This window comes from Halichoerus grypus, chromosome 2 (genome assembly GCF_964656455.1).
Source record: "Halichoerus grypus chromosome 2, mHalGry1.hap1.1, whole genome shotgun sequence".
Classification (NCBI taxonomy): domain Eukaryota; kingdom Metazoa; phylum Chordata; class Mammalia; order Carnivora; family Phocidae; genus Halichoerus; species Halichoerus grypus.
In genome coordinates, this window is record NC_135713.1 from 38,807,623 (window position 1) to 38,834,736 (window position 27,114).

Genomic DNA, 27,114 nt, shown 5'->3' on the forward strand with positions numbered 1-27,114 from the left:
CTTTTGTGGCAAAATTGCATTCTAAGGGGCTAGTGAAATATAAGCTTTTGTGGCAGCAAATACTATACCCACCAAGAGGCACTAGAACTCATAACAATTCACAAGATCAAGAAGTTTACTTAATGAGACATGTAATAGTTTGGACATTTTATACATGACTGCATGATTCAGCAGCCATGGATCAAATGTTTCAAGATGAGTTATTTGAAGAAAGTCCTCAGATAGAATGATAAATTATAGGGATGGAAAATGAATCTTATGAAGAAAAGTAAAAGTTACAGAGGTTGCTTGGACTAGGGAATAGAACAATGACTTAATTGTATCTTCAAGAAGGAGGATGTTGAAGGATTGTTCACGTTAGAAGAACTGAGGAACTGGACTTAAAGCAGAAGACATGGGCATGAATAAATCTAGTTTTCAAAATTATAAAACACTGAGAAGGGCTTTGGAGAGAAGATACAAAGACTCCCAGAAGCAGACAGTTTAGGCCAGTAGTTCTCAAGCTTCTGTGCATAAAAATCTCTCAGGATCAATAGTTAACGTACAGATTCCCAAGCCCCTACCAGAAATTAGACCCAATGAGCCTTTGGTCAGGCCAAAGAATTTGCATTGTTATCAAGTACTTCCATGGGATTCTAAATAGATAGCCCTTGCTGAAAAAAGTTTTTGAATTTAATCAGTAGCCTGTCAAAGCCCAGAGAGCAGAACCAAATAATCTTTTAGGTCTACTCCGACTCTGTCATTTATATAGGTAACTGTACATAGATATGTACACATAACCATGTATGCTTTTCTGTATTGCTTTTAGCATGAGCCTTTAGAAAACAGTGAGACAGATTATATTGCTCAGTGTTCGCACTGCAGTTATTAAAGAAGACGCATATTAAACCACATAGAGAAATAGAAAATTTTACATGAATATGTAACCATCAGTAATTGAATAAGGAATATTGAGCAAGGAGAAGTCACATTATGGGTTACGCTTTTGAGATATAGTTAAATCATCTTCAAGCAATATTTTGGACCCCCTTGTCACACAGGATTATAAGGGAAAATATTACTAAGTATTTATATTTCAGATGTGCTGACATGTACTCCTCATGATAAATGAACATTAAATTTATGAAAGCTTCTGCTTGCTGTGCTCTTGAGGTATCCTCTCTAATTCTGTTTCTGTGGGTTTGTTTTTGTTTTCTAGGGTGGAGCTATGACATTGAAGAGAGGAAGATTCCAAAACCCAAGTCCAAGTCTTATGGTGCAAATTTTTCTTGGAACAAAAGAACAAGAGTATCCACAAAATAGGTTGGCACTGACTATATCTCTGTGCTTGATGGTGAATAAAAGTCAGCTGTGCAGTATTTATAGTCCATGTATAATACATCTCTTAATCTCCTAATAAATTTGACCTTTAACCACAAATACATTTTGTGGTGCCTATTTTAAATGTTTTTTGATGTCTCAAAGTGAACATGTTTCAGTTTCCTATTTATAGAGGAGATTTGAGGTGATCATACCTCTAGGAAATTTCAGTACTTAAAATCTGTTAAAAGGAATGCTTGAAATCAGCTGCAACATTGAAGTTTTACACTTGATTCTTTATAGCCATTCTCAAATTAATAGTGTTTATAAATTACCAGCCATCATTATTATAACACTGTCTTAGAAATTTTCTTGTTTTATCTGAGGTTAGAGAAATTCAAGATTACATTGCAAGCTAATAAACCCAAATCTCATTATTGAGGTTCTCTTCTTTTTAATTTTTTGGGGTTGGGAAGGAGAGGAAGAGGGAGAGAATCCTAAGCAGGCTTCACACCCAGCCCAACGTGGGGCTTGATCTCACAACCCTGAGATCACGACCTGAGCCGAAATCAAGAGTCAGACGTTTAACTGACTGAGCCACCCAAGTGCCTCTGAGGTTCTCTTCTTTAATTAGAATTTTATATTCTCTAAGATTGAGTCTGAATCTGAATGAACTGTTCCATACTAAACTCTGCTCAGAAATTCAAATTCATGACTGTGAAGGGTTCAGATGAAGATTTTACATTCTTATGAATTGAAAGATTCCAAGAAAATAATCAGTTCGTTATTAGAGAACTTTTTGTATTCACTGTTGTTTTTGTAAAATAGACATAGATATATGTTCTTGTTATGTCTGTAATCACTTAGGTCATTCAGTATGAGGTATCAAGCACATACTCCTGTCAGTCTCTTCAGTAATCATTCTGTACACTAATCTTCATCATAATTCTGTTAGGTAAGCACTATTATTTCCCCCATTTTGCAAAGACATAAATCAAGGTCTAAAAGGACTAAATAACCTGCTCAAAATCACACAGATCCTAAGTGTCAAAGCTGGGAGTTGAACCCATGTCTGTCTTAACATCCCATACTTTTAATTACTTTAGTTATAGAAAAATAGGATTAATGGCAGATTTTTTCTTTGGATTACTAATAAATTCTACATTACAAAAGTTATATACTAATTATGTACTTCCTCACAATTACATTTCATAAAAACACTAATAGCACATTGACTTAGCCCAGCAAATAAAACACATCAAAGTGTAAATTTGTATATTGTTTTGAAGAGCAGTCTCTTTTCAGAAACATGTATTCCATTTAATTCTAAAAATCCTCATCCTGACAAATAGCCCATAGATATACACAGAGGCGAATGTACAAAGGTATTATAGAATAGTTTCTAATAGCTAATAAGTTGAAACAATCTAAATGTTTATTAAAAGAGGAATGTAGGGGCTCCTGGGTGGCTCAGTTTGTTAAGCAACTGCCTTTGGCTCAGGTCCTGATCCTGGGGTCCTGGGATCAAGCCCCACATCAGCCTCCCTGCTCAGTAGGGGGTCTGCTTCTCCCTCTCCCTCTGCCTGCTGCTTTGCCTACTTGTGCTCTCGCTCTGTCAAATAAATAAAATCTTTTAAAAAAATACGTAAAAGAGGAATGTAGTTAAATGGAGTATTACACAGCTATTATAAAGAACAAGAAATATCTATGCGCTGTTTGGAATGATGTTCAAGATATATTGCTAACTAGAAAAATATAGGAATAGTAGATAACATCTGGGGGTGAGGTGCAGCAGCAGGTGCTCACAAATATATGCATCTAGAATATTTTGGGCAAGATACGTAAGAAACTAGTAACATGATTTTACCATTGACTCTGGGGGAGGAGAGTCTTGGGTCTTTCAACTTTTTTTAATTTTTAATTTTTAAATAGTTAATTTATTTGACAGAACACAAGCGGGGGGGGTGGCAGGAAGATGGAGAAGCAGGCTCCCCGACCAGCAGGGAGCCCAATGTGGGGCTCAATCCTAGGACCCTGGGATCATGACCCGAGTTGAAGGCAGATGCTCAACTATCTAAGCCACCCAGGTGCCCCTTTCAACTTTTTTTTTTAAAAGATTTTATTTATTTGAGAGAGAGTGCATGGGGATGGGAGTGGGTGGGTGGAAGGGGGGTAGGGGCAGAGGGAGAGGAAGAAGCGGACTTCCCACTGAGCAGGGAGTCTGACGTGGGTCTGGACCACAGGACCCTGGGATTAGGACCTGAGTGGAAAGCAGACACTTAACAAATTAAGCCACCCAGGCACCCTGGGTCTTCCAACTTTTAATACAGTGTTTGAATGTATTACTAAAAGGATGTATTATTTATATAATCAAATATACATAACTATAAATATTTATACACTACAATTCATATCTTGCCATCTTAAGCTTGAAAATTATACATATTACTTTAATTACTACTTTAATTAGAATTTTAGTTCAAGGGGCACCTGGGTGGCTCAGTTAAGTGGCTGCCTTCAGCTCAGGTCATAATTCCAGGGTCCTGGGATCAAGCTCCACATTGGGCTCCCTGCTCGGCAGGGAGCCTGCCTCTCTGCCTACTTGTGCTCTTTATAAAAAAATAAAATCTTTAAGAAAAATAAAAAGAATTTTAGTTCAAGTAAACTCTGCAAAATATTAAAATAGAGCTATTAAGAAATTCCAGAGGGGGTGCCTGGGTGGCTCAGTTGGTTAAGCGGCTGCCTTCGGCTCAGGTCATGATCCTGGGGTCTTGGGATCGAGCCCCACGCCGGGCTCCCTGCTCAGCGGAGAGCCTGCTTCTCCCTCTCCCTGCCACTCTGCCTACTTGTGCTCTCTATCTTTCTGTCGAATAAATAAAATCTTTAAAAAAAAAAAAATTCCACAGATACTTAAAAAGTGTAAGTTTAAATTTCAGTTAAAAGAAACCTGTATGTATCCAGCACAGTAAAGGCAATACAAGCAAGTTTCCTTTCAAAAGAGATTTAGCGTTCCACCTTCACTTTGGCTTTTAATATAACATAGCACTCTATTTCTGTTACTCTGGTAGAACTAACTTCCTAGGCAACCTCCTGCACTGGCTGAAAAAATTCAGTATTGTTCTTTTCTTTTGTAATATCTGGTCCTTATTTGCATAATAAATCAATGCACCTGTTTCTGGGTTGTTTACATCTTCCTCATTACTCTATAGGTGCTGTTGATGCAGTGACTTTTATGTTCATATTTAGTATAATTTGTAATTTGATTTATTTCTGTAAGACTGGCATCAAAGGGCCCCCATTTGTTGTATTTGAGATTTTTTCCTTTTGGGGTAAGTATGACAAATCTGAAAAGAGAGAATAACCTAGACGTCTCTCATTTTTATAGTCTATGTCTTATGCTAAGGGATCCTGTATGTAAAAGAAAATTTACAAAAAAACAGTCTATCAATAGTCCTAAAGTGTACTATCAACACAAATTTGTCTTACTTTTTCCCACTATTTTAACTTAAAAGTTTTGGTGCTATCATTTTGATTGTGGATACCAAGCTATTGCCTTTATTGACTGAATCTGAACCCAAGTTACCTAGTTTTTGGTTGTAAACTGTAGTGACAAAAAGGTGATCTGTTCATTAACATAAGTTTTTACTTGATGACTACCATGTGCTATATACTACATTACACCCTGGGGTCACAGTGGAACAAGATTGACAGGGTCCCTGCTTTCATATTACTTGGAGACCTAAAGTGGGAGCTTATGTTCAGCAATTGCTAGTCATTTTGTGTGGGTAAAGATTGATTGAGGCTACTTGGGCTTGAATTCTGGTTCAACCACTTACTAACTCAGTGATCATTATAAAGTTAATTAAGTTTCTCTAAATCTCCGTTTGCTTATCTCCCAAACAGAGGTATTTACCTAATGGGATAGGTGAACATCAAATGATATAATCAGAGTAACTGTTTGCTGAGCACTTACTGTGTTATGTACAGGAAACTGTGCAACACATTGTGTGGGAATTCTTTTTCTTGTAGGAAGACATCTTTGAGCAAGCACTCCAGTCCTATATGTCTTAACAGAACTCACCGACAGGACAATTTGGTGCTTAGCATATATTGCTTTGTATTTTAAACTATGTTTTAGAATTCTTTAAAATATTTGTACTTTGGGGGCACTTGGATGGCTGAGTTGGTTGAGTGTCCAACTCTTGGTTTTGGCTCAGGTCATGATCTCAGGGTGGTCAGATCAAGCCCCAAGTGAGGCTCCACATTCAGCATGGAGTCTGCTTGAGATTCTTCCTCCCCCTCTGCTCCTCTCCCAGCTCTCTCTCTCTTTCAAATAAATAAATAAAATCTAATAAAATATTTGTACTGTGATTACGGAAGTGTTGCAAAAATACTTGATCTAAAAAAGCTTCCAGGACAAAAAAAACTAAAAGAATTTGCAAACACCAAACCAGCCCTACAAGAAATATTGAAAGGGGTCCTCTAAACAAAGAGAGAGCCTTAAAGTAACATAGACCGGAAAGGAATAGAGACAATATACAGTAACAGTCACCTTACAGGCAATACAATGGCACTAAATTCATATCTTTCAATAGTTACCCTGAATGTAAATGGGCTAAATGCCCCAGCCAAAAGACAAACGGTATCAGATTAGATAAAAAGACAAGACCCATCGATAGCTGTCTGCAAGAGACTCACTTTAGACCCAAAGACACCTCCAGATTGAAAGTGAGGGGGTGGAAAACCATTTACCATGCTAATGGACATCAAAAGAAAGCTGGGCTGGCAATCCTTATATCAGACAAATTAGATTTTAAACCAAAGACTATAATAAGAGATGAGGAAGGACACTACATCCTACTTAAAGGGTCTATTCCAACAAGACAGCAATTTAAAAAATCTATGCCCCTAATATGGGAGCAGCCAATTATATAAGCCAATTAATAACAAAAGCAAAGAAACACATCGACTACAGTAATAGTAGGGGACTTTAACACCCCCCCTCACTGGAATGGACAGATCATCTAAGCAAAAGATCAACAAGGAAATAAAGGCTTTAAATGACACACTGCACCAGATGGACTTCACAGATATATTCAGAACATTCCATCCCAAAGCAACAGAATACGCATTCTTCTCTAGCGCCCATGAAACATTCTCCAGAATAGATCACATCCTAGGTCACAAATCAGGTCTCAACTGATACCAAAAGATTGGGATCATTTCCTGCATATTTTCAGACCACAATGCTTTGAAACTAGAACTCAATCACAAGAGGAAATTTGGAAAGAACTCAAATACATGGAGGCTAAAGAGCATCCTACTAAAGAATGAATGGGTCAACCAGGAAATTAAAGAACTAAAAAAATTCATGGAAACAAATGAAAATGAAAACACAACTGTTCAAAACCTTTGGGATGCAGCAAAGGCCGTCCTAAGAGGAAAGTATATAGCAATACAAGCCTTTCTCAAGAAACAAGAAAGGTCTCAAATACACAACCTAACCCTACACCTAAAGGAGCTGGAGAAAGAACAGCAACTAAAGCCTAAACCCAGCAGGAGAAGAGCAATAATAAAGATCAGAGCAGAAATCAATGAACTAGAAACCAAAAGAAGAGTAGAACAGAGTAACAAAACTAGGAGCTGGTTCTTTGAACGAATGAGATTGCTAAACCCCTGGCCAGACTTATCAAAAAGAAAAGAGAAAGGACCCAAATAAAATCATGAATGAAAGAAGAGAGATCACAACCAACACCAAAGAAATCAAACAATTATAAGAACATATTATGAGCAACTATATGCCAGCAAATTAGATAATCTGGAAGAAATGGATGCATTCCTAGAGATGTATAAACTACCAAAACTGAACCAGGAAGAAATAAAAAACCTGAACCTACCCATAACCAGTAAGGAAATTGAAGCAGTAATCAAAAATCTCCCAACAAGAGCCCAGGGCCAGATGGCTTCCCAGGGGAATTCTACCAAACATTTAAAGAAGAATTAATACCTATTCTTCTGAAACTGTTCCAAAAAACAGAAATGGAAGGAAAACTTCCAGACTCATTTTATGAGGCCAGCATTACCTTGATCTCCAAACCAAAGACCCCATCAAAAAGAATTACAGACCAATCTCCCTGATGAACACAGATGCAAAAATTCTCACCAAAATACTAGCCAATAGGATCCAACAGTACATTAAAAGGATTATTCACCACGACCAAGTGGGATTTATTCCTAGGCTGCAAGGTTGGTTCAACATCTGCAAATCAATCAATGTGATACAATATATTAATAAAGGAAAGAACAAGAACCATATGATCCTCTCAATAGATGCAGAAAAAGCATTTGACAAAGTACAGCATCCTTTCTTGATTAAAACTCTTCACACTGTAGAGATAGAGGGTACATACCTCAATATCATAAAAGCCATCTATGAAAAACCCACAGCGAATATCATTCTCAATGGGGAAAAACTAAGAGCTTTTCCCCTAAGGCAGGAACACGGCAGGGATGTCCACTATCACCACTGCTACTCAACATAGTACTAGAAGTCCTAGCCACAGCAATCAGACAACAAAAAGAAAGAAAAGGCATCCAAATCGGCAAAGAAGAAGTCAAACTCTCACTCTTTGCAGATGATATGCTACTTTATGTGGAAAACCCAAAAGACTCCACTCCAAAACTGCTAGAACTCATCCAGGAATTCAGTAAAGTGGCAGGATATAAAATCAATGCACAAAAATCAGTTGCATTTCTATACACCAACAAGAAGACAGACGAAAGAGAAATTAAGGAGTAGATCCCATTTATAATTGCACCCAAAACCATAAGCTACCTAGGAATAAATCTAACCAAAGAGGCAAAGAATCTGTACTCAGAAAACTATAGAATACTCATGAAAGAAATTGAGGAAGACACAAAGAAATGGAAAAACGTTCCATGCTCATGGATTGGAAGAACAAATATTGTGAAAATGTCTAAGCTACCAAGGGCAATCTATACATTCAGTGCAATCCCTATGAAAATACTATCAACTTTTTTCAAAGAAATGGAACAAATAATCCTAAAATTTGTATGGAACCAGAAAAGACCCCGAATAGCCAGAGGAATATTGAAAAGCAAAGCTGGAGGCATTACAATTCCGGACTTGAAGCTCTATTACAAAGCTGTAATCATCAAGACAACTATGGTACTGGCACAAAAACAGACACATAGATCAGTGAAACAGAATAGAGAGCCCAGAAATGGACCCTCAACTCTATGGTCAACTAATCTTCGACAAAGCAGGAAAGAATGTCCAATGGAAAAAAGACATTCTGTTCAACAAATGGTGTTGGGAAAATTATTATACAATTGGTGTGTGTGTTTCCAATATTTTTTTTCTATTCCCTACATATATATATGTTGCTTTTATAAAAAATTGCCATATTGTATTGTACATAGTTTTTAAAATTTTTTTTATTTTTTAAAGATTTTATTTATTTGACAGAGAGAGAGAGACAGCAAGAGAGGGAACACAAGCAGGGGGAGTGGGTGAGGGAGAAGCAGGCTTCCCACTGAGCAGGGAGTCCGATGCATGGCTCTATCCTAGGACTCCGTGGGATCATGACCTGAGCTGAAGGCAGACGCTTAATGACTGAGCCACCCAGGCGCCCCTGTACATACATTTTTTAAAACAATTAAATTGGTATCAAACACTTTTTAACTGAGTATATGTTTTCCCATGACATTTTTCTATAACATGATATTTAATGGTCAATTTTTTTTTCAACATTCAGATTTTTTGCTTTTGTATTTTTACAAATATAACTTATCTCTCTGGCCATATTGTAAATGAGAAGAGTAAGAATTGTAGTTTCTTTCTCAGTGTCTCCCATAAAGGCTCATTCTTGGGATAACTCAATAAACAATGCTTAGTTTGATTATTTAGAGGATTCTGAACACAAACCAAAGCTGGTATGTCCTGTTCTCTTTTGGTTTTCAGTTGATAGGTCTTTGAAATTGTTAGTGGATATTTACTGGAACTCTAGTCAATAGCTGCTTGAGTCGATGATGTTCACACTCATCTAAAAATTGCACCAGGCACTAAAGAATTATTACTTTTAATGATTTTAAGGTATCTCTACACCCACTGTGGGGCTCAAACCCACAACCTGGAGATCAAGAGTTGCATGCTCCACCAACTAAGCCAAGCAAATGCCTCTATAGAGTTATTTCTAAATATTTTTCTTTAAATTTTAGGAGTCAGGGTTTTTTTTTTTTTGTAAAACAGCCTTGTGTTTCATCCTAAATAATGTCCCATAAATTCTCAAAAACTGGGAAAAATTTAATTTTACATTACAGTGGGTTTCCTTGAAAGATAAGTATGAAATCTACATGGATAATGAAAATTAAATACCAAAATAAAAAAAAGATTCTAACTTGTGATGTAATTGATCACCCATAAATATAGAAATAATTACGTCTGTGCTTTGGATCCTGGTTGGGCTAGATTTAGGCTGAGGAAACTGAATGCTGGACTTTATGGCAAGTGTGGGAACCTGATGAAAAGCTTCACGTCTCCAGTTAACAATTTAACAAAAAGAAGTCCAGGAGATTTCATTATGGTAAGAAGCACATCATGTTGATTTTGAGAATCGTTTGCCAACAAAGATATGTAATACTAATGTATTATAACTTAATAGGTTTTCTCCTTATCTAAAGGTCACTGGTAATATTTTTAAAGTCCTTTCTTTTCACTGGAATTTTCCCTAAATTTTTATTAAAACAATAAAGGTTGAAAATGAACATTCATATACCCTTCACTTAAATTTACTAGTTAACATTTGTTCCATGTGTTTTCCTTCCTTTCTGCACATAACTTTCATTCAGAAGTAAAGTGCATACATCATGATGTCATCTCAGAATACTTTGGGGTGTGTCTCTCTTGAAAAAAGATATCATTCTTTTATATACCACAATAACCTTGTCACAATAAAAAAAAAATTGATCACTGGTAACAATATTCAGATTTTGTGAGGTTGCTCCAGTATTGTTCTTTGCGCTGATTTTCTTAAAATCCAGGACCCAGTTAATAATCCTGCATTGAATTTAGTCTCCTTTAATCTTGAACAGTTCACCCGCTGTTTTGTTTCTTTCATGATATTGGGCAATTTTGAAGAATCCAGGCTAGTCATTTCATACAGTGTTTCACAATTTGGATTTCTCTCATTTTTTCCTCAATGAGATTCAGGTTAAACATTTTGGTAACAATCCAAAGAACGCTAAGACATATTTGGTGAAACTTTTGTCGGAATATAGAATTGATGCAATTTCAAATATCAACCCATATATTACATACTAACCAAAAGAGATAAAAGTATTTTTATGATGGAGAAGTCTGCTATGTACCAGTTGAACCAAGTGATCAATAACCAATCGCTAACCAGTAATTAATGATTTTATATTCTCAATCACTTCTGGAGGCACATAAGATCACTGTCCCCCCGCACACACACATACACATAGACACACCATCATCATCATGATAACTTCCTATTTCATTCTAGTAGCTCAGAGTTCTTCCTCTGCACCCTACTTCATGCTTTATCACCCTTATCTCACAATAAGAATCCTCATACCTAACATCGACGCATTATTCATTTACTCTGTCCTACAATACAAAATTGGTTTAATATCACTAATGCCATCAGTAACAAAGTACAAGGTAAAGCTCAAGTTTTCTTCACAATTCTTCAGAAAAAAATTATAGAGAAGATAGAGTGTTGTGTTCCAGGTTACTTGAACTCATTCTTTACATTGTCAATTTTCATGTACAATTAGGTTGTTTGTTCCTTTGTATTCCTATATGCTTTTTTCTTACTGATTTATTTTTTTTAAGATTTTATTTATTTGAAAAAGAGAGCATGAGCGGGGGAAGGAAGCAGAGGGAGAAGCAGAGTCCCTGCTGAGCAGGAAGCCTGAGGCAGGGCTTGATCCCAGGACCCTGAGATTATGACCTGAGCCAAAGGCAGACCCTTAAATGACTGAGCCAGCCATCCAGGCGCCCCGTTTATTTTTTAAATATGTAAAATTTCTCGTTCAAAAGTCAAAACTGTAGGGGTGCCTGGATGGTGCAGTTGGTTAAGCGTCTGACTCTTGGTTTCTGCTTAGGTCCTGATCTCAGGGTTGTGAGATTGAGCCCCACATTAGCTCCATGCTTAGTGCAGAGTCTGCTTGACCCTCTCTCCCTCTCTCTCTGACCCCCACCGCCTCAAATAAATAAATAAATAAAAGCAAAATTTTATTAAAAAGTTGTACTCTAAGGAGTCCCATTCTCACCTACTGCATGAAGTTTAACCAGTTAATATTATTTTCTGAGTTATCCTTCCCATGTTTCATTTTACAAAGGTAAGCAAATACATATGTATTCATATTTTTACTTTCTTAAACAAAAAGGAGCATGCTACATGTACCCTTTAGTATTTTGCTGTTTTTTCCTTATTATACCTTAGAAAGTGCTCCATTAACTTCTATACTTAAAAGTACATCTTAGTGTATGTAAATTATACCTCAATAAAGCTGATTTAGACATGAAAACAAACCTCAGTATGATGTCAAAGCAGCACTTTGTGAGGTTCATGATCTATGAGCATTTGATATAATCAACCATATATACAAGGTTTTTGATACTTGAGAAAATTGTCTTGTTAGAATCCACATACCCAATAGTCTAAAAAGTCATATTTTCCATTCCTTTAGTCACTTGTACCATAACGAGGATGGTCCATGTGGAACAAAGTAAAGTGATGAAATGCTGAAAAATATTACTCAAAATTGACATCTGCAAAACTCCCAAAATCAGATACTCATCTAGTTTCCATTATTGTGTAAAACAAAACAAAACAAAATTCTTAACATGCTTTATTTGATGAAGCATTCATTTCATGGTGTGATTTGGTTTTCTGTTTATAAGTCTCTCTTGGGAAGATGAATTCATTTCTAGTTATACTGAATGTAAGATGCCAGTGAGCTACCCAGCTGAATATTTACAGCAGACCATTGGAAATATACGTCTGGAGATGAGCAGATGGGCCAAGAGAATTGGCTGTATAGTAATAAAGCAACAGCAATGAGTAGACTGAGAAGTTAAGGATTATGAGGGAAAGAGAGGAGAAGTCAAGGATAATCCCTTAGAAAAAGTATTTTTGGTAAAGAAGAGGTGGCAAACAAGGAATAGAGGAGGCCAATGTAGGGTTTTTCTTTTCTTTTTTTTTAAATTAAAAGTGTTGTCTAATAAAGCTAGCAGACCACATACATCTTTATAGGTTGCTAGGTGCTTAGGATCAAGATTACTAAAATATCAGAACAAGAAATTGAAGAAAATTGGATGAAATTTCATAAAAATGTGACTCTGCTAATAAGTACAAGGCTATTTAGTCTTCATTTCTTATCATTACTGTAAAAATTGCCACAAACTTGGTAGCTTAAAAGGACACACATTTATTCTATAGTTTTAGAGGTCAGAACTCCAAAATCAGTTTCACTGGGCCAAAAATAAGGTGTTGGCAAGTGTAGACTCCATCTTCTGGCCCTTTTCAGTTCTAGAGCTGCCTGCCTTTATGTGTAGCCCCTTCCTCCCATTTTCAAAGCCAGGAACACTTTGCTTTAGTTATACCGTTACCTTCTTACACTCAGGTCCACTTACCTTCTGCCTGTCTTTTATAAGGATGTTGTGATTACATTTAGGACCCACCTATATAACCCAAAACATGGGAAAATAAAGCCATGTAAAATGTCCCAGAACTACCTCACTCCTTAAACTGCCAATCTGTCTGACAAATCTGTTTGGCAGTACATGGTTATCAGTGTGTACGTGAATGTTTACATTTTAGAAGGACCTTCAAAGGTAATAATGGATCTACTTGAAACTTGTGGAAATAAGGAGTAACTTACACAATTTTATAAAACCAATCTTCTTATCACAATGAGGCTTAATACTGTCTTTCCTTTTGAAAAGCTCCCTAGAATAGTCACATGACCATTTTGATCAGACTGTTAAGTTTGGCCTGCTTGAAGCCAAGAAAAGACATCCAAATTTGTAAGGAAAAGGTAAAACTGTTACTATACCTTTGCAGATGACATGATACTATATATAGAAAAGCCTAAAGACTCAACCAAAAAATACACATATTAAAACTAATTCAATATACAGACATCCATTGCAGTTTTAAGATTTTATTTTATTTTTTAAATATAAGTTGCTTTTTTAAAAGATTTTATTTGTCAGAGAGAGAGCACGCACAAGCAGGGGGAGCGGCAGGCAGAGGGAGAAGAAGGCTCCCCACTGAGCAGGGAGCCCAATGCGGAACTTGATCTCAGGACCCTGGGATCATGACCTGAGCTGAAGGCAGTAACATTAACCGACTGATCCACCCAGGCATCCCAAAGATTTTATTTTTTTAAGTAATCTCTATACCAACATGGGGCTCAAGCTCACAACCCTGAGATCAAGAGTCACATGCTCTACTAACTGAGCCAGCCAGATGCCCCTGTTGTGCTTTTATACACTAATAATGAAATGAAATAGCAGAGAAATTGAGAAAACAACCCCATTTACAATTGCATCAAAAAGAATAAAATATCTAGGAATACACTTAACCAAGGAGGTGAAAGATCTATACTCTAAAAACTGTAAGACTTTGATGAAAGAAATTGAAGAGGACACAAACAAATGGAAAGATATACCATGCTTATGGTTTGGAGGAATTAATGTTGTTAAAATGTCCATACTACCCTAAGCAATCTACAAATCCAATGAAATCTCTTTCAAAATACCAACAGCATTTTTCATAGAACTAAAACAATCCTACAATTGTATGGAACCACAAAAGAGCTCAAATAGCCAAAGCAATCTTGAGAAAGAAGAACAAAGCTGGAGGTATCACAGTCTCAGATTTCAAACTATTCTACAAAACTGTAATAATGAAAACAGTATGGTACTGGCACAAAAATAGACACATAGATAATAGAACAGAACAGGAGCCCAGAAATAAACCCATGCTTATATGGTCAATTAATCTATAACAAGGGAGGCAAGAAAATACAATTGGGAAAAGACGGTCTCTTCAATAAATGCTGTCGGGAAAACTGAACAGCCACATGTAACCTGGACTACTTTTTTAATGCCATACACAAAAATAAACTATAAACGGATTAAAGTCTTAAATGTGAAACCTGAAACCATAAAGCTCCTAGAAGAAAACAGTAAGCTCCTTGATATCAGTCTTGACAGTGACTTTGCACATCTGCAAGAAAAGCAAAAATAAACAATGGGACTACACCAAATTATAAATCTTCTATACAGCAAAGGAAATGATCAACAAAAGGGCAAACTACTTGAATGGGAGAAGATATTTGCAAATGATATATCGAATAAGAGGTTAATATCCAAAATATACAAATAACTCATACAATTCAATACCAAAAAAACAAACTGATAAAAATGGGCAGAGGACCTAAGTAGACATTTTTCCAAGGAAGACCTAAAGATAGCCACAGACACATGAAAAATGTTCAATATCACTAATCAGGGAAATGCAAATCAAAACCACAATGAGACATCACCTCACACTTGTCAGAATAGCTAGTATCAAACCAAAAAAAAAGAGATAACAAGTGTTAGGATGTGGAGAAAAGGGAACGCTCATGCACTGTTGGTGAGAATGTAAATTGGTGGAGTCACTATAAAAATAGTATGGAGGTTCGTCAAAAAATTAAAATTAGTAATACCATACAATCCAGTAATTTCACTCTGGGTATTTACCCAAAGAAAGTGAAAACACTAATTCAAAAAGATACATGTAGCCCTATGTTTATTGGAGCATTATTTATAATACCAAGATATTGTAGCAACCTAAGTGTCCATTGATGGATGATGAAATGTTGTGTGTGTCTATATATATATATATATATATATATATATATATGTAATGGAATATTAGCCATAAAAAAGAATGAATCTTGCAAGCCATTTGCACCATGAATGAACCTGGAGGGTATTATGCTAAATGAAGTAAGTCAGATGGAGAAAAACAAATGTCATATGATTTCACTTATAGATGAAATCTAAAAAGCAATACAAATGTACAAAAGAAAACAGAAATAGACTCATAAATACATAGAACAAACTGCTGGTTGCCACAGGGAAGGGAGGTAGGGGGATGGGCAAAATAGGTGAAGAGGATTAAGAAGTACAAACTTCTAGAATAAATAAGTCACTGGGATATAGTCAATAATATTGTAATAACTTTGTATGGTAACTACACTTATCATCATAAGCATTCCATAATGTACATAAATGTCAAATCATTAGTACACCTGAAACTAATACAAGCTGTATGTCAAGTATACTTCAATTAAAAATAATTTTAAAATAAGTGAATAAAGTAAATAAATAAATTTATCAGCTTTAGTATCCCCTTTGGGGGAGAACCAAAAGCACAGTCTTCTTAAGACAACCCTTAGATCAAATGTCAGGTGTGCCACTTCTACTTGACATCTACACCTTAGGTATTATCAAATGAAATTGAATAAATAAGTATTTAGTAGATACTTTATAAATGTTGGGCACTCTCCTTCATGAAAATTCACATCATTCATTGAATATTATTTGTGGCCAGGCATTAGGCTAAATTTATGTGTGCCTTCTATTTAAGTAATTTTTTTAAACCTTAATCATAATGTGAGATAGAAAGATAAAGAGGATGCCTACAGATAGGAGTAGGACTTAGGTAAAATAATATACAGTTTAACTTTTAAAGTTGTTTTTATAATTAAGAATAAACAGGACTTAGCTGACCTCTTGTAAATATGTGAATTAATTAATGGTTTTATGGGAAATCAATCAAATAACGTATGGGTACAGAATGATATGGGTTAGGTTTGTTAATATCTAACTCAGATTTACTCTTAAATGAAATCTCCAGAGAAAAATGCTAACAAAATAGGTTACAATGTAATATTCTGACATTTTTCATTATCAATACATAATTAGCAGCTCCTAAAACTTTAAGTGTTTGAAGATTTTATAATCCTTAGAATACTAAAGTATGTATGAATGGAGGAAATTATGTTTTGTCTAAAGCCAAAGAAGATAGTCACAAGGTGAAACTTAGTCTATCTGTTAATTTTAAACAGCTCTGTGGGGTGAACATTTTTTTTTTTTTTTATAAGCAGTGATAGATTTCGTGAATGGTTGCATTGTAGTCTCTCTAATTGATGTCAGGAGTTTGTATTATACACTCCTGTCTTTGTCAGTTCAGATGGGTGTAATGAACTACCACAGAATAGATGGCTTATAAACAATAAACATTCATTTCTTAGAGTTCTAGAGGCTTGGAAGGCTGAGATCAAGGTGCCAGCATGGTCATGGTGAGGGCCTACTTCCTAGTTCATAGACAGCTGTCTTTTTACTGTGTCCTCATATGTCAGAAAGGATGAGACAGCTCTCTGGGCTCTTAATAAGGTTAGAGATCCCGTTCACAACAGCTCATGACCTAATTGCCTTCCAACAACCTGACCTCCTAATACCATCATGTTGGGAGTTAGAGTTTCAACATATAAATTTGGGTGGGGAGGACACAAACATCCATTCCATAACATTCCACCACCACACCCCCAAAATTTATGTTCTTGTATACAAAATACATTCATTCCATCCCACAGCCCTGAAAGTCTTAAACCATTCCATTTTCACCTCTAAAGTCTCATCTACAGCTAAATCAAATAGGGGTGAGATTCAAGATATAATTCATCCTAAGGCAAATTACTCTCTATCTGTAAACCTGTGAAACCAAACAAATAATATGCTTCTAAAACAGGCACAGGCACAGGAAAGACATTTTACTCCAAAAGGGAGAGATAGGAAAGATAAAAGACCTTGTGGGTCCCAAGGGAAATATTAAACTATAAGATTTAAGAATAATTCTCTTTGGCGGATATTTTACCCAGACTCCAGACAGACTGGGGTAGAGGTCCTACATTCCAGATCTAGTGGTATGACATTTCCCCCCAACCTCCCCCACCCCCAGTTCAGAGAGCATGGCCCACCCGTGGCTCTTTGCAGTGGTCATGCCCATGCTACACTTCTCCATGGTGTGAAGGTTATTCCCCCAGGGCTCTGCCAGATGCCTACTCCCATAGTTTCACTCAGCATTGGTACTGCCCTTTGAAATCAAGGTGGAGGCAGTCCTGCCTCCTGGGCTCAGGCACTCTGAACCTGTGGTGAAAGTGATGTCCTAAATAGAGTATTTTCATGTAATTGTGGGAATAATTGGCAAAAACATGAGCCAGCCAATCTGAAAGTGTTAATACCATTGAAAGTAAAGGCTACAAATATGAAAACCAAACAAAATTGGTCTTGATACCAGTTTACAATCATTAAATGGGGGGGAACATCTTGGAGATGTAAAACAATCAAATGAGTCTTAGAAAGGGATTTCCATGTGAATCTAAAGTAATATACGCCATAGTTAAAGGATGTTTTCTTACAAATGGCAATTCCCCTAAGGACACACAGTGTGGTAAGTTTGGGGATTATAAATCATACAAATGCAAGACAGGGAATGAATGAACATTAGAGAAGAAAGAAAATTGCTAGTGGTGAGAGTAGAATTTCAGAGAGGACCATAGCTGAATATGAGTTAAGTAAATATGTAACAGTATGGAAGGACCCTGGGGAGTACATAATGCAATTTCATTGTGTATTAAACAAAGGATAAATTGAAGTAAGTGAAGAATTGCTTCAATTAAATTTCTAAAGAAGAAAGTACACATTGCATTCTGCTTTAGGTTACACCATTCAAAGAAGTATATGGAGAGAATTCCAACAAAGATGACAACAAAAGCCAAATGCCAAAAAGTAGATCATATATAAAAAATAAAAGTCCTGAAACAACCTCATCTACTTGGAGCCATTAAAAATAAAATAGTCTGGGAATGCCTGGGGTGGCTCAGTCAGTTAAACGTCTGCCTACAGCTCAGGTCATGATCCCAGGATCCTGGGATGAGTCCCCACATTCGTCTCCTTGCTCAGCAGGGAGCCTGCTTCTCCTGCTGCCTGCTCTGCCTGCCACTCTCCCTCCTTGAGCTCTCTCTGACACATAAATAAAATCTTTAAAAAATATAATTAAAAAAAATTTTTAAAGTAGTCTGCTTAAAACATCACAAAGGGGGGCGCCTGGGTGGCTCAGTCATTAAGTGTCTGCCTTCAGCTCAGGTCATGATCCCAGGGTCCTGGGATCGAGCGCCACATCAGGCTCCCTGCTCTGTGGGAAGCCTGCTTCTCCCTCTCCCACTCCCCCTGCTTGTGTGCCTTCACTTGCTATGTCTCTCTCTGTCAAATAAATAAATAAAATCTTAAAAAAAAAAATCACAAAGGTTTGAGAGACAACAAAGAGCTAGGGCACAGTTGAATGATGAGGCTCATTTTCTACATGAGGCCACTCCACTCCTTCAAGATTGGGAGAGTTGGCTATTTTATCTCATATATAGAAACCAACACTGAGAGTGAAGGAAAATGAAGAGAGAAATATGTTACAAATGAAAGAACAGAATAAAACCTCAGGAAAAATCCTTAATGAAACAGAGGTAAGGGATTTAGCACATAAAAGAGTTCAAAATAATAGTCCTAATGATGCTTAATGAACTCGGGAGAAGAATGAACACAGTAAGAACTTCAACAAAGAGAAAATACAAGAAACTACCAAGTAGAAGTCATGAAGATGAAAATATAATGACTAAACTGAAAAATACACAGAGTTGCTCAAGAACAGACTAGATGAAGCAGAAGAGAGGATAAATCACTTCAAAGACAAGGCAGTAGACAGAGCAAGAAGAAAAAAAAAATTAAAGTGAAGATAGCTTAGGGTATTTGTAGGACAACACCAAACAGATTAATATTCACATCATAGACCTCCCAGGACTTGGGGGGGGGAGGGGCAGAAAACTTATTTGAAGAAATAATGACTGAAAACTTATCTGAAGAAGAAAACAGACATCTAGATCCAGGAAGGCCAGAGGGTTAGAAGTAAGATGAACCCAGGGACCCACACCAAGATACATTATTATTAGAATGTCAAAAGTCAAAGACAAGGAAAAAATCTTAAAAGCAACAAGAGACAAACAACTTGTTACGTACAAGGGAACCCACATAAGACAATCAGATCTGGGGACAGAAACATAATGGAATAGTATGCTACATTCAAAATGCTGAAAGAAAATTACTTCCAATCAAGAATACCTGGAAAAATTGTCATTCACAATTGAGAGAGAAAGATTTCCAGACAAGCAAAAGCTAAGGAGTTCATCACCACTAAATTGGCCTCATAAGAAGTTTTAAAGATACTTCTCTAAGCTGAAATGAAGGACATTAATTAATAACAGGAAAACATAAAGGTATAAATTTCACTGGTCAAGGTCAGTATAGAGAAAAGATGGTAGATTAATCACCTATAAAGCTAGTATTAAGGTTAAAAGACAAAAGTTGTAAAAAATATCTATAACTACAATTATTAGTTAAGGAATACAGAAGATAAAGAGATATAAAATGTAAAACCAAAAAATAAAACACAGGAGGGGAGAGTAAAAATGTAGAACTTTAGAATACATTTAAATTTAAGTTGTTGTCAGATTAAAATGCAATGTTATAAGTTGTTATATGTAAGCCTTATAGTAACCACCAAGGAAAAATCGATAGTAGATACACAAAAGAGAAAGGACTCTAAGATACCACTGAAGAAAGTCATCAAACTGCAAAGCAACAGAGCAAAAGAAGAAAGGAATAGAGGAAATACAAAACAGCTAGAAAGCAACAAAATGGCATTAAATCCATATCTATCAATAATTACTTTAAGTGTAAATGAACTAAATTCTCCAAACAAAAGACATACAGTGGCTGAAAGGGGGGGAAAAAAAAAGAGAGACCCATTTATATGTTGCCTATAAGAGACTAGGATCTAAAGACACACAGATGGAAAATGAAAGGATAGAAAAAGATATTCCATGCAAATTAAGATTTAAAAAAGTGGGGGTAGCTATATTTATATTAGACTTATATTAGGCTTTAAAATAAAGATAATAAGAGACAAACAAGGGCATTACATAATGATAAAAAGGATCAGTCCAACAAGAGAATATTTGTAAATACTTATGCACACAACACAGGAGCAAATAAATACATAAAGCAAATATTAACAGATATTAAGGTAGAAATAGAAAGCAATACAATAATAGGATATTTTTTTATTTTTTTTTTTAAAGATTTTATTTATTTATTTGACAGAGAGAAAGAAAGCATAAGCAGGGGGAGCAGCAGGCAGAGGGAGAGGGAGAATCAGGTTCCCCACTGAGCAGAGAGCCCAATTTGGAACTCGCTCCCAGGACCCTAGGATCATAACCTAAGCCAAAGGCAGATGCTTAACTGACTAAGCCACCCAGGCACCCCTAGTAAGTAAATTTAATACCCCACTGATATCAATAAATAAATCATCCAGACAGAAAGTCACTAAGAAAACATTAGCCTTAAATGACATATTAGACCAGATAGATTTTTTCTTGTGTTTTTGATTTTTTTTTCACATTTTTAAATTTAAATTCAATTAACATATAATGTATTGTTAGTTTCAGAGGTAGAGGTCAGTGATTCATCAGTCTTATATAATACCCAGTGCTTATTACATCATGTGTAATAATAATGTCTATCACCCAGTTATCCCATCTTCCCACCTCCCTCCCCTCCAGCAACCCTCAGTTTGTTTCCTATGATTAAGAGTCCCTTATGGTTTGTCTCCCTCTCTGGTTTTATCTTGTTTTATTTTTTCCTCTCTTCCCTGATGATCCTCTATTTTGTTTCTTAAATTCCACATGTCGGTTAGATCATGATAATTGTTTTTCTCTGATTGACTCATTTCGCTTAGCATAATCCTCTAGTTCCATCCACGTCATTGCAAATGGCAAAATTTTATTTTTTTGATGGCTGAGTAGTATTCTTTTTTCTTTTTTTAAAGATTTTATTTATTTGAGAGAGAGAGAGCACAAGCAGGGGAAGGGTTGAGGGAGAGGGAGAAGCAGGCTCCCAGCTGAGCAGAGAGCCAGACAGGGGGCTTGATCCCAGGACCCTGAGATCATGACCTGAGCCGAAGACAGATGCTTAACCGACTGAGCCACCCAGGTGCCCCTATTCTGTTACACACACACACACACACACACACACACACACACACACACACACACACATCTTCTTTATCCATTTATCTATTGATGGACATCTGGGCTCTTTCCATAGTTTGCCTATTGTGGACATTACTGCTATAAACCCTGGTGTGCAAGTGCCCCTTCAGATCACTACATTTGTATCTTTGGGGTCAATACCTAGTAGTGCAATTGCTGGGTCATAGGGTAGCTCTATTTTCAACTTTTTGAGGAGCCTCCATACTGTTTTCCAGAGTGGCTGTACCAGCTTGCATTCCCACCAACAGTGTAGGAGGGTTCCCCTTTATCTGCATCCTTGCCAACATCTGTTGTTTCCTGACTTATTAATTGTAGCCATTCTGACTGGTGTGAGGGGTTATCTCATTATGGTCTTGATTTGTATTTCCCTGATGCTGAGTGATGTTGAGCATTTTTTCAAGCATTATTGGCATTTGTATGTCTTCTTTGGAGAAATGTCTGTTCATGTTTTCTGCCCATTTCTTGATTGGATTATTTCTTCCTTGGGTGTTGAGTTTGACAAGTTCTTTACAGATTTTGGATACTAGCGCTTTATCTGATAAGACATTTGTAAATAACTTCTCCCATTCTATCGATTGTCTTTTGGTTTTGTTGACTGTTTCCTTTGCTGTGCAAAAGCTTTTTATCTTGAAGTTTCAATAGTTCATTTTTGCCTTTGTTTCCCTTGCCTTGGAGACGTGTCTAGCAAGAAGTTGCTGTGGCCAAGGTCACAGAGGTTACTTCCTGTGTGCTCCTCTAGGATTTTGATATGTGATTCCTGTCTCACATTTAGGTCTTTCATCCATTTAGAGTCTATTTTTGTGTATGGTGTAAGGACATTGTCCAGTTTCATTCTTCTGCATGTGGCTGTCCAATTTTCCCAACACCATTTGTTGAAGAGACTATCTTTTCCCCATTGGTTATTCTTTCCTGCTTTGTCGAAGATTAGTTGACCATAGAGTTGAAGGTCCATTTCTGGTTCTCTATTCTGTTCCATTGATCTATCGTCTGTTTTTGTGCCAGTACCATACTGTCTTGATGATGACAATTTTGTAATAGAACTTGAAGTCTGGGATTGTGATGCCACCAGTTTTGGTTTTCTTTTTCAACATTCCTTTGGCTATTTGGGGTCTTTTCTGGTTCCATACAAATTTTAGTGGTTTTTTGTTCCAGGTCTGTGAAAAAAGTTGCTGGTATTTTGATAGGGATTGCACTGAACATGTAGATTGCTCTACGTAGATAGACATTTCACAATATTTGTTCTTCTAATCCATGAGCATCAAATGTTTTCCATTTCTTTGTGTCTTCCTCAATTTCTTTTATGAGTATTCTATAGTCTTCTGAGTACAGATCCTTTGCCTCTTTGGTTAGATTTTCTCATTGTCTCTGAATTTTGCAAATTCCACTATTATATTTCGGGGTGTTGACCTATTTTTACTGATTTTAAGAGGGGTTCTCTGTGCCTCCTGGACTTAGATGGCTGTTTCTTTTCCTAGATTAGGGAAGTTCTCCACTATAGTTTGCTCTAGTATACCTTTTGCCCCTCTTTCTTCTTCTGGGATCCCAATTATACTAATCTTGTTTCACTTTATGGTAGCACTTATCTCTCTCATTCTCCCCTCATGATACAGTAGTTGTTTCTCTCTTTCTCAGCTTCTTGATTATCCATCATTTTGTCTTCTATATCACATTCTTTCTTCTGCCTCATTTATCCTAGCACTTATATCCTCCATTTTGATTGCATCTCATTAATAGCCTTTTTGATTTTGACTTGGTTAGATTTTAGTTCTTTTAATTCTCCAGAAAAGGATTCTGTAGTATCTTCTATGCTCTTTTCAAGCCCAGCTGTTATCTTTATAATCACAAGTTTTAACACTAGTTCTGACATCTTACTTACATCCATACTGATTAGGTACCTGGCAGTCAGTACTGCCTCTTGTTCCCTTTTTTGAGCTGAGTTTTTCCATCTTGTCATTCTGGCACAAAGTGGTTGCTTTTCTATTTGTAGAGTTGCAGCTATTCTTTTCTTAGAAATCTGGTTGAGTTCGCAGGTGTTTAGAATGATTTGATAGCTATCTAGCTGCATTCCTGGGACCAGATGAAACTAAAGTCTCCTACTCCTCCACCATCTTGGCTAGACTAGATGGATTTTAAACAGATATTCAAAGAAATTTTCATCCAAAAGCAACCTAAATAAACCCCACCCCCAACTTTATACCTCAAGCAACTAGAAAAAGAAGAGCAAATTTAAAAGTTAGTAGAATAAAATGAATTAACAAAGATCAAAATAAAAATGAATGAAATAGAGACTGAAAAGACAACAGAAAACATCAGTGAAACTAAAAGCTGGTTCTTTGAAAAGATACAGAAAATTGACAAACCTTTAGGTACATTCACCAAGAAGAAAAAAAAGAACTCACAAAAAAAATCAAAGTGAAAGAGAAGTTACAGCTACTCAGCAGAAATACAAAAGATCGTAAGAGACTACTATGAATACTTTATGCCAACAAATTTAACAACCTAGAGGAAATGGATACATTTTTAGAGACATACAAATTACCAAGAGTGAATCAAAAAAAAAAAAAAAAGAAAGAAAGAAACATTGATTACTAGTAAGGAGATTGAATTAGGAATCAAATACCTCCCAACAAATAAAAGTTCAGGACCAGATGGCTTCACTGGTGAATTCTACCAAACATTCAGAAGAATTAATACTAATCATGCTCAAACTTTTCCAAAAAATAGAAGAGGGAACATTTCCAAAGTCATTTTATAAGGCCGTCATTACCTTGATTCCAAAACTAGACAAGACACCAGAAGAAAAAAATATTATAGGCCAGGGGTGCTTGGGTGGCTCAGTTGGTTATGCATCTGACTCTTGATTTTAGCTAGGGTCTTGATTCAGGGTCGTGAGTTTGGGCCCTGCTTTGGGCTCCATGATGGGTGTGGAGCCTACTTAAAAAAAAAGGGGGGGGGGTATTAGAGGTTAATATCTCTGGTGAACAAAGATGCAAAAATTCTTAACAAAATATTAGCAAACAGAATTCAACAATGCATTAATAGGATCATGTACCATTATCAAGTGGGATTTATTTCAAGGATGCAGGGATATTTCAACATCCCCCAATCAATGTGGTAACCACATAAACAAAATGAAGGTAAAAATCATGCAGTCATCTCAATAGATGTAGGAAAATCCTTTGACAAAATTCAACATCCATTTATTATTTTATTTTATTAGTCACCGTACATTACATCATTAGTTTTTGATGTAGTGTTCCATGATTCATTTTTTGCATATAACACCCAGTGCTCCATTCAATATGTGCCCTCCTTAATACCCATCACCAGGCTAACCCATCTCCCCACCCCACTCCCCTCTAAAACCCTCAGTTTGTTTCTCAGAGTCCATAGTCTCTCATGGTTCATCTCCCCCTCTGATTTCCTCCCCTTCATTTTTCCCTTCCTACTATCTTCTTCTTCTTTTTTTTTTTTTAAAGATTTATTTATTTATTTGACAGAGAGAGAGAAAGCGAGAGAGGGAACGCAAGCAGGGGGAGTGGTAGAGGGAGAAGCAGGCTTCCCGCCGAGCAGGGAGCCCGATGCAGGGCTCCATCCCAGGACCCTGGGATCATGACCTGAGCCAAAGGCAGATGCTTAACGAGTGAGCCACCCAGGCACCTCTCTCTCTCTCTCTTTTTTTTAACATATAATGTATTATTTGTTTCAGAGGTACAGGTCTGTGATTCATCAATCTTGCATAATTCACAGTGCCCACCATAGCTCATATCCTCCCCAATGTCCATCACCCAGCCACCCCATCCCTCCCACCCCCTACCACTCCAGCAACCCTCAGTTTGTTTCCTGAGATTAAGAATCTCTTATGGTTTGGCTCCCTCTCTGGTTTTGTTTCATTTTTTCCTCTCTTCCCCTATGATCCTCTGTCTTGTTTCTCAAATTCCTCATATCAGTGAGATCATATGATACATGTCTTTCTCTGATTGACTTATTTTGCTTAGCATAATACCCTCTAGTTCCATCCACATCATTGCAAATGGCAAGATTTCATTTTTTTTGATGGCTGCATAATATTCCATCATATATATATATACCACATCTTCTTTATCCATTCATCTGTTGATGGACATCTTGGCTCTTTCCACAGTTTGGCTATTGTGGACATTGCTGCTATAAACATTGGGGTGCACATACCCCTTCGGATCACTACATTTGTATCTTTGGGGTAAATACCCAGTAGTGCAATTGCTGGGTCATAGGGTAGCTCTATTTTCAACTTTTTGAGGAACCTCCATACTGTTTTCCAGAGTGGCTGCACCAGCTTGCATTCCCACCAACAGTGTAGGAGGGTTCCCCTTTCTCCGCATCCTTGCCAACATCTGTCATTTCCTGACTTGTTAATTTTATCTATTCGGACTGGTGTGAGGTGGTATTGCATTGAGGTTTTGATTTGGATTTCCCTGATGCCGAGTGATGTTGAACACTTTTTCATGTGTCTGTTGGCCATTTGGATGTCTTCTTTGTAGAAATGTCTGTTCATGTCTTCTGCCCATTTCTTGATTGGATCATTTGTTCTTTGGGGGTTGAGTTTGATAAGTCCTTTATAGAATTTGGATACCAACCCTTTACCTGATATGTCATTTGCAAATATCTTCTCCCATTCTGTCAGTTGTATTTTGGTTTTGTTGACTGTTTCCTTTCCTGGGCAAGAGCTTTTTATCTTGATGAATTCCCAATAATTCATTTTTGCCCTTGCTTCCCTTGCCTTTGGCAATCAACAACCATTTATGATAAAACTCACAACTAACATCGTACTTAATGGGGAAAGACTGAGAGCTTTTCCTCTAAGATAGGAACAAGACAAAGATGTCCACTCTTACAACTTTTGTTCAATATACTACTGCAAGTCCTAACCACAGCAATCAGACCAGAAATAAAAGGCATCCACATTGGTAAGGAAAAAGTAAAACTGTCATTATTTGCAGGTGCTATAATACTATACAGAGAAAATCCTAAAGACTCCACCAAAACTATTAGACATAATGAATAAGTGTATTCATTAGTTTCAGTACAAAATTAATATACAGAAATCTGTTGCATCTCTCTACACTAATAACAAAATAGCAGAAAGAGAAATTAAGAAAATAATTCCATTTACAGTTGCACTCAAAAAGAATAAAGTACCTAGGAATAAAGTTAGCCAAGGAGGGGAAATATCTGTATTCAGAAAACTGTAAGACATTGATGAAAGAAACTGAAGACAACACAAAGAAAATGGACAGATATACCATGCTCATGGATTGGAAGAATATTTTTAAAATGGCCATACCACCATAAACAATCTATAAATTCAATGAAATCCCTATCAAAGTATCAATGCATTTTTTCACATAAATTTGTATGGAACCACCAAAGAATCTGAATAGCCAGAACAATCTTGAGAAAGAACAAAACTAGAGGTATCACAGTCCAGATTTCAAGATGTACTGCAAAGCAGTAATGATCAAAACAGTATGGTATTGGCACAAAAATGACACACAGATCAACAGA

At 36.6% G+C, this 27,114-nt stretch overlaps 1 protein-coding gene and 1 long non-coding RNA gene across 2 annotated transcripts in view; one reads left to right on the forward strand and one right to left on the reverse strand.

Moving 5' to 3' along the window:
* Window positions 1–1,736, forward strand: part of NDUFS4 (NADH:ubiquinone oxidoreductase subunit S4) — a 112,761-nt gene extending 111,025 nt beyond the window's left edge. Inside the window, exon 5 of the mRNA XM_036114468.2 lies at window positions 1,199–1,736. Within this exon, the coding sequence (XP_035970361.1) occupies window positions 1,199–1,302 (104 nt within the window). The 3' untranslated portion in view covers window positions 1,303–1,736. The remainder of the gene's footprint in view (window positions 1–1,198) is intronic.
* LOC144381075 (uncharacterized) overlaps window positions 1–27,114 on the reverse strand; it is a 150,845-nt gene that overhangs the window by 23,674 nt on the left and 100,057 nt on the right. The gene's annotated exons all lie outside the window — the stretch shown is intronic.